General features: G+C 56.4%; 1 protein-coding gene across 2 annotated transcripts in view; it reads right to left on the bottom strand.

Moving 5' to 3' along the window:
* Positions 1–2,777: 2,777 nt before the first annotated feature.
* Lrrc8a (leucine rich repeat containing 8 VRAC subunit A) overlaps positions 2,778–8,834 on the bottom strand; it is a 33,113-nt gene continuing 27,056 nt past the window's right edge. For both annotated transcript variants that reach the window (XM_042681037.1, XM_042681038.1), the window contains one exon: positions 2,778–4,641. In XM_042681037.1, the coding sequence (XP_042536971.1) occupies positions 4,366–4,641 (276 nt within the window). In that variant the 3' untranslated portion in view covers positions 2,778–4,365. The remainder of the gene's footprint in view (positions 4,642–8,834) is intronic.

Genomic DNA, 8,834 nt, shown 5'->3' with positions numbered 1-8,834 from the left:
GGGATGGGGTGTAGGGGGAGGGGTGGGGGAGGTGGAGGCTGAGCCCAATAGGCTCCTGAGGCTGGTAGGACCAGGCTGGGGGAGGAGTCATGGGACCTGGCGTGTCTCCAGTCCTAGCCCCTTTGGATGCTGCACATGCAGATAACAGAAGGGCCCTTTAAACAGTAAACAAGAGCTGTCCACTGCTGATAAAGACTTGGGCCTGGGCGTACACCTCGGGAAAGGCCCTCCCCATTGATTGACCCATGGCTGGGGGGGGGGGCAGTGCTGAGGGGGGAAGGTTTTGTTGTCTTTGTGCCAGTACTGGGATGGAACTCAGGGCTAGGTGCTGTCCTTTGGCTTTTTCTGCTCAAGGCTGGTGCTCTACCACTTGAGCCACACAGCTCCACTTCTGACCTTTTGGTAGTTACGTGAAGATAAAAGTCTCACAGACTTTTCTGCCTGGACTGGCATTCAACCTCAGTCCTTAGATCTCAGCCTTTTTGCTTTTTTTTTTTTATCAGTTGCGGGGCTTGAACTCTGGGCCTGGGCGCTGTCCCTCAGCATTTCAGCTCAAGGTGAACGCTCTACCACTTGAGCCACAGTGCCACCTCTGGTTTACTGGAGTAAGAGTCTCACGGACTTTCCTGCTCAGGCTGCTTTGAACTGTGATCCTCAGATCTTAGCCTCCTGAGTAGCTAGGATGACAGGTGGGAACCACTGATGCCCAGCTCAGCATTTTTTTTTTTTTTTTGCTGTCGGTCGTGGGGCTTGAACTCTAGGCCTGGATGCTGTCCCTCAGCTCTTCAGCTCAAGGCTAGCACTCTACCACTTGAGCCACAGCACCACTTCCAGCTTTTTCTGCTTATGTGGTGCTGAGGAATCAAACTCAGGGCCTCATGCATGCAAGACAAGCGCTCTACCACTGAGCCACCTTCCCAGCCCCTTAGCCTCTTGAGTAGCTAGGATCACCAGGCTTGAGCCACTAGCACTGGGCTTGAGTTGACTTTTAAATTCTTTGAACTTCCCAAGTGGAACTTGAATTTGGGAAGTTCAAAGAATTAAAAATTGAAATTCTTTTAGTTTTCCAATTTGTGGTTGTCTCTAGAGAGAGGCCCACTACAGTGGGAAAGGCCGGAGGGGTTGGGGTGGGATGGGGTGAGGAGTGGCTTAGCTTTTGCTCTTTGTTCCTCCCACGGGCGTTTGGGAAGAGGGTGGGTGGTTTCCTCACCCTTGTTTTTTCCAGCAGCTAACCAGTTCCAGACACAGGCTGCAAAGGCCCTAAGGCCAGGGGAGGGGGAGGGGGAGGTGGCAGAAGGGCAGGGGAAGTGGATCAAAGCCAACAAGCCAGAAGACCCCCATAATGGAGGTACAAAAAGAGGGTCTTCTAAAGGGCCACGGTCCAGCTGTTTAGCCTCCAGTCAGCAGCCCCTTGACTGGGGGCAGAAGATAGAAGGAATCTAGGCTCAGGCCTGAGAGGCGGGTCTTGAGGCCTGGGCTGGAAGCCATGTCTGAGCAGCCAGGTCTCCTAAGGCCACAGGCCAGGTTTTTCTCTTCACCCAAGCTCTTGCTGGTGCTGACCCCGCACAAAGCTCCTGGGAGCAGGAGGAGAGACATGAAGCTGTTCCTGGGGTACGGGCCCTCAGTTAAAAATTCCTATGTACAGGATACTGCCTGAGTGCAGTACCTGAGGTCCAAGCATGGGAAGCTGGATTCCCAAGCATGGCTGTGGAGGTGGGGCCTCAGTGGGAGGTACTTGGGCCCATCTTCATGAATAATTAATCTTCAGTGAATTACTAGCTGGGGTGGGGGTGGGGTGGGGGGAAGCATCTCATCCATCTTGGATTTCCCATCTTGGACTTACCAGTGCCTGGAACTTGGGCCAGTGTAGACCTTCCTCCAGCACCTACCCCAGGGCTAGGGCCAGGGCCAGGGCTACTGAGTGGTACAGGGCTTGCAGGGAGTGTTCAAGGCACCAGGGCGCCCCCAGCGTAGGTGCTGTGATCCAGGAACAGCAAGCAGAATAAGCAGCTCCACAAGCGCTGCTCCTTGGAATGGGCCTGCCGGTTGCCATTTCCATTCTGCTATTTAGGCTCCTCTGAAAAATTAGGCAGACCTGGGATCTGAAGGCCTTCTGGGCTTCAACCAGACTCTGGGGAAGAAAGGCTATTAAGAGTGGAAGTGGACCACAGAGCACTGGTGGCTCATGCCTGTAATCCTAGCTACTCAGGAGGTTGAGATCTGAGGATCGTGGTTGAAAGCTAGCCTGGGCAAGAATTTGTCCATGAGATTCTTATCTCCAATTAACCCCAGAAAACTGGAAGTGGTGCTGTGGCTCAAGTGGTAGACTGCTTACCTTGAGCTGAAGAACTCGGGGACAATGCCCAGGCCCAGAGTTCAAGCCCCACGACTAACCAAAAAAAAAAAAAAAAAAGAGTGGAAGTGGGAAATGCCCCTTATACAGATGGAGAAACAGAGGCTGCAGACGGGAAAGGTCCTGCCTGGCTTCCCACACAGGATGACTGAGCTGGGACGGGGTCTTCAACTGTGGCTCTTCCTCAGTGGCCTCTAACCCATCAAAGTTTATGAGGGCCCAACCACAGGTGACTGGATGGCCAGCTGTGGGCTCCTGGCCAGGCCGAGGTTTTCTGTCTAGCTCTCACCCTCTGCCTCGAAGGAGCTCCAGGTGTCATGGGCCAGAGATGCAAGAACTGGTTCGTCAACCAGCTAGCCAATGGGGCTGGCAGACTTCAGAGCCGGAAGGGAAGCCCCCAGCCCTCATGGAGACCCCCACAGGCTTTGTGGTGTTATAGATTTATTTGATATTTGAACTGAGTCTACAAGTTCAGACCCTTGTGTAACGGATTGCTTCATGGTTGCATCTTTGCTGAGGATTACATCCGATAACACGACGCAGAGAACACAAATGGACAGACGGACGAACATAATTATTAAAACAAAGAGTCGCTAAAATGTGCCTTAGTGTCCACGTGATTGATCTAAGGCGGGGACCCTTCTAAAGTAGGGACCCAAGTGATTGATCTAAAGCAGGGTAGCTTCCTGCCACCAGGCGCTGGCTAGGCCTGTGTGCAAACCAGGCACCCAGGAAGGAAACTGGCTTGGGACCCAGAACAGGGGAGCCTGCCCTCCTGGCAGTGACCTCCCCGGCCAACCGCCTCTAAATCTCTGCTCTTCGTGAACGACCGGTGGTGACAGGGCCAGTGTAAGCAGCGGAGGCTAGGCCAGGTGGGGAAACAGAGTCTGGGCAAAGCAGCTCCCCCAGGGCTCCTTAACACTGTGGGGGACGGGGGGGGGGGGGGGGGGAGGAGAGAGGGCAGCAAGGAAGCGGGAGGAGTAAGGGGAGGATGGAGCACCATTCCTTCTGCAAACCAACCCCAGTCTCCTCCCTTCTTGGCAGCTCCAGAACATTCCCTCGGGCTGACAGTCACAAAAAATAAGTGCCTGCCAAGACCCATGGAAGAGAAAGAAAAGACACCCCCCAAAAAAACTAAAAACACAAAAACAAAAATAAAGTTCCCATCCCAGGAGAGACGAGGAACAAACAGAACTTGGGGACCAAGGTCACGCCAGATTGGGAAGACAGCCTGGGCCCTGGCCTGAGACAGGAAATACAATTCAATGCTGAGCTGAAAGGAAACTGCACCCCGCCCCAGACTCCAACTCACTGGCCTTTAGTGTCGTTTTTTTTTTCTTTTTTTTTCTTTTCCTTCTTTTTAATACCCAAACCATCCATTTTCAAAGCTTAAAAAAAAATGTTGTTGTTGTTGTTTTTAATTAAAAATCTAAAACTGTCACAAGAACTGATCGAGCAGGACCCAGGCCCAGCCTTGCTACCCTGCAACGGGCTCTGCGCTCTCCGCTCCAACACCAGAGCCCGGCCTGGGGCCCTTGCAGCGGCTCGTCCTCCACCACTCAACCAAGTGTGAGTGGACACCCACTTCTGTGGGTATCACCCCAAAAGGAAGAGGGGAAACACTGGCCTGCTCAGAGAGAGAGCTGAGTTTTCGTGGGAATGTGTGCGATCTGGAAGGAAGAGGAGGGAGGTGAAGGGAAATAAATACCAAGAGCTAATGAGTTCCAGTCCCTGGGCCGCTGGCGCCGGCATGGCCTCTGATCCCAGACAGAGATGCCCCCAGGGTGGAGACCCTGATTGTCCACATAGGTGCCCTGAGCTGGGCGCCCGCCCCGCCGGGCAGGAGGGGCCAGCCCCTCAGACACTGTCTTCTCACCTGGCCTGGCTCATGCCCGGCCCCCCCGCTCTGCCTGCTGAACTTGGGCTGCTGTCCAGAGGAGCCCTGGAGGGGCCTGGCTGCTGGCCTGGGTGGGCGTGGAGGGGGTCCCGCTGTTAGCTGGCGGATGTCCTGCTCAGGCCTGCTCCTTGTCGGCTCTCCAGAGCCGCTCCTTCACCTCGGGCGGCAGCGTGTTGAACAAGTCCTCCTCCACCACCAGGCCACTGCGCTTGAGCAGCGGGCACTCGCCCAGCTCCACGGGCAGGCACTCCAGCCTGTTGCCCCGCAGCTCGATCTGTGTCAGGTTGGTCAGCTCACCCACCCGCGAGGGCAGGGACTGCAGCACGTTGTTGCCCAGGTGCAGGGCCCGCAGCTTCCGGCACTGGAAGAGCTCTGGAGGGAGCGCCTCGATCTGCGGGAGGAGCCAGAGGGCCTGGTGAGCTGTGTGTGGCTGGCATGGGGCCTCGGGGCTCCCCTTCCTCCCACACCTTCTCTGGTCCCCACTCTACCCCTTTGGGAGCCTGGCACTGGTATAATCTGGGCCAGGGTCTGTTCATTAGGTCCCATTCCTGTAGACACTTCCCCCAGGAAGCCTTCCTGACTTCCAGGGACCCACAGCTTCCCACATTCCCACTCATACCACTAATGCTGGGGCTCACAGCCCCCCACATCCCTACTCATACTACGAATCATTGGGCCTTCAGGTTCTAGAGGTCAAGGTGGGTCTGCAGGCTCCCAGCACCTGGCACTTTGAGGGGTACCACACTGGCAGCTACCACCTCCTCAATACTGGTCTGACCCCGAGGGCTCACAGGGGGCCAGGCTCTTTGGTCCTGTCTGGCTTAAACACTCTATTTTTTTTTTTTTTGGCCGGTTGTGGGGCCTGAACTCTGGGCCTGGGCACTGTCCCTCAGCTCTTCAGCTCAAGGCTAGAGCTCTACCACTTGAGCCACAATGCCACTTCTGGCTTTTTTTTTCTGCTTATGTGGTGCTGAGGAATTGAACAGGCCCTCATGCATGCAAAGCAAGCACTCTACCACTGAGCCACCTTCCCAGCCCCACTCTATGATTTTTGTGCCAGTCCTGGGGCTTGAACTCAGAGTCTGGCCACTGTCTCTGAACAAGTCAGGCCAGGAGACAAGCCTTCCTTCTTCACTCAGCCAATCTCTAGTCTGCCAGATCCTGGAGGCCCTTCCTCCCCTCTCGGGCCTCAGTTTTCCCCTTGGCTTCGACATGCCTAACTTCCAGTTCCAATTTTTTGGTGATTAATTGGAGATAAGCATCTCTGGGACTTTCCTGCCTGGGCTGGCTTTGAACTGCAATCCTCAGCCTCCTTAGTAGCTAGGATCATAGGCATGAGCCACTGGCACCGAGCTAATAATAACCATTTCTGGAAGCTCCTTGTGAGAAGCGGGGTCAGCTCCCTGAGTGGCAGGGGTGCCAGCGCTGCCCCTTTGGGGCCTGGCTTCCCTCACCTGTGCACAGGGTGAGCACAGATGGCTGCAGGTGTTATGTGGGAGCTAAGCAGCGGCCGACGCCCCCTTCTGATTTGGCCAACTGGGAATAAGAGGCAGCACTTGCTGCATAGCAAGCGCTGGCTTTGCCATGTCCACTCTCACTCCAAAGGCCCCTGTACGTGCTCTGCCAGCTCTCCCCACTTTGTAATGGGCCATGGAGGCTACAGAAGCTGAGGTGCCCAGAGGCTCAGCAGGTAGTGGTGGTGCCAGGACTTGAACCTGGCTGAGTGGCCACACCAATGGTAGAATGAGGGGCAAATGGTGGGGCTGGAGTGGGGACATCCAGGCCGTGGGCGTGGCATCTAGGAAGAGCACTAGGGGCGCCAGCCTCCTCCCTGCCCCCTGTGCACAGGGAGAGACCATTCTACAACCTCAGAGCGGAAGCCTGGCCTCACTCCCACACGGGGACAGTGGTGAGGCTGAGCAGCGGCCACTCTGAGGGGCGCTGGCACTGCCTCCATCTTCCTGCTAAGACCAAGGCCTGGACAGACAAATGCAAGTCAGGACAGGAGACAAGCCTTCCTTCTTCACTCAGCCCAAATCCTAGTCTGCCAGATCCTGGAGGCCCCTCCTCCCATCTCGGGCCTCAGTTTTCCCCTTGGCTTCGACACGCCTGAGGACCTTTTTTGCAGCCTTGGACCCCAATACCACAGAGCTGAGATGTACAGGATGTCAGCCTGGCTCCAGATCTCTCCCTGAAGGTTCCCCTTCCCCAAACCAAGCTGCCTTTGCCGATAGCTTGTCCCCCACTCAGTAGGTTGGCTCCCACCATGGCCTACCTGTCCCTTCTTGCACAAGTGTCCCTGGTCCACTGACAGCCTACAGTCATCTCCCAGTGTCCCCCTCAGAAAGCCCTGTAGTCCTCCATCAGTGCTGAAATGGCCTTGGTCTAGCAGGTGTTCGATCCACCATCTGGAATGATGCCATCTCTCAGCCCACCATAACCTTGCTGCTGTCCTTCTGTCCACCTTGACTATGTGGCTGTCAGCAGTTATACCCCTTTCTGGTCTTTCACCCCGAGTCACAGCTAGACCTTCCTCCTCTACCTTGTCCGATGCCTGGGTGATCGTGTGAAGGACCCTCTTCACCCACAAGCGTGGAGAGGATGAAGATGACTCAGTGCGGCCATACATTCACCCCTCTTCCAATGACCCTTCACCTAGCGAGACTCCCTGGCCACCCATGGGCCCCACTCCAAATCCAGCCACATTTCTGTCCCCAGCAGCCTTGGCCAGTTGAGGCCTCCCTCCCTCCTCACTGTTGGCCTTACCCCTGGTGACAGAAACAGTAGAAACATGTCTCTCAAGGTTTGAGACATGGATGGCTGAAGTGGTAGAGCACGTGTCTAACAAGCACCAGGCCCTGAGTTTAAACCCCAGGAGAAACAAACAAAACCTTGCTTCGTGCTGCAGGTACAGGTTAGTGGTACTGTGGTGCATACTTAGCACATGTGAGGCCTTGGGTTTGATCCCCAGCGCCCCAGAGCAAAACCACACAAAAAGTAACCTTGCTAAATGGTGAGCCACTCCATCCTTCAGCCCTGCAATCACTCAGCCTTCTGGGAGCACTGCTATTTGTTAGGTACTGGACAAAAGAGCCACGCTGCTGGCGGGCATCAGTTTATGGGCTGGCAAGGTGTCCAGCCACACTGAAACAGACAGGAGCCTCCTTCAAACCCTGAGCGCAGCCCTGACTCTGTCCTTGGGGGAAAGTCCACATTCCAGGGGCAGCTCATTTCAGCCTGCTGTCCAGCCCTCCCTCCAGGGACAGGTGACACGCCCTTCCTCCCTCCTCTCTGTGAGAGGCTCAGGACAGAGGGCTAAGACTTGCGTCCGGTGGGCCTCCGTTATCCAGAGCCTGGGCACCTCCAGCACAGCTGGACTTTGGGAGCTCTCGGAAGCGTGAGCCAGATCAGGAGGAAGGGACACCCGCCATATGGAAGCATTCATTAGCTTGAGTGTGAGCCCGGAAAACTCAGGACCCCAGGTCTACAGCCAGGCCGCACCTGCCCCCTCCCTTTCCACCACAGTCTAGGATGGCTGACAAGAAGCCAGGCCTGTGGCCTACAAGGTGTGTGTGTGTGGGGGGGGGGGGGGGGTCGGGCGCTGCCTGCCCACAATCAGCCCAAGCAGACTCCCCCCCCACTAAAGGCCTGGGGTGCTCCAGTGGGCGGGGACAGGATGTGACTAAGCGGTGTGCTAAACAGGGTGTCGAGGGTCTCTTTCCTCCAGAACAGCTGGGCCTGCCAGTGCCTTTCCTGAGGGGTGACCTCAGCCAACAAGCACGACACCAACAGGCAAGCCATGAGTGAGGACCTGGGGAAGGAGGGGGATGGGCCCCACTACACCCTCCAGCAGCAAAGCCCAGCCTGGCACCTGGGCTGAGCGGGTGTCTGGAGACTGGGGACTGGTAGGATTCTGACTCAACCCCTGGGCAACTGGGCTCCAGCTGCGTGCCACCAGGAGCCACTCAGTGTCCCCTCCTGGCATTTGAAAAGGGGCAAGTCTACCCAGCTTCTCCAATGTGGCTCTTCCCCCTCGGAATTCCCATCTCCCTGCTCAGTGGACCCACAGATCCTACTGCTCCTCAGTGTCAGCCACTCAGTGTCCCCTCCTGGCATTCGAGAAGGGGCAAGTCTACCCAGTCTGAGATGGATCCTTGTCCTTGAACAGGCTTCAAGGTCAGAGGAGTGCTGGCTGGGGGAGGGAGGGAGGATCTGTTGCACTCTGTCCTGGTCTGCAGAGGGAGGCTTGGGGACAGAGGCTTGTAGTGTTGGTGGACTGAGGCCTTCCAGCCTCATTAATGCTAGTGAAGGACTGGACGGGCTGGAGCCATGCTGGAGCCCAGAAGGGGCACACAGGGCCTGAGGCTACTGGGAGCTCCTGGGGGGAGGGGGAGGGGGGATGTCACAGGGTCCACAGCACCAAGGGCTACTGCTTCATGCTTCCTTGCCCCTGAAGCTTCTCCAGCAGTGGGCAGGGGGAGCACCCAGGGCCTGTGTGGTCTCCACGGCAGAGGACACGCCACAGAGCTGCAAGAGCCCCTCCGCCTCACCCAAGTGAGCCAGGAACGCTACTAGCACATGATG

This window comes from Dipodomys spectabilis, unplaced genomic scaffold (assembly GCF_019054845.1).
Source record: "Dipodomys spectabilis isolate Male_0828 unplaced genomic scaffold, ASM1905484v1 ptg000067l, whole genome shotgun sequence".
NCBI lineage: Eukaryota > Metazoa > Chordata > Mammalia > Rodentia > Heteromyidae > Dipodomys > Dipodomys spectabilis.
Note: the sequence above shows the minus strand (reverse complement) of the source record. Positions and strands in the feature narration are given on the sequence as shown.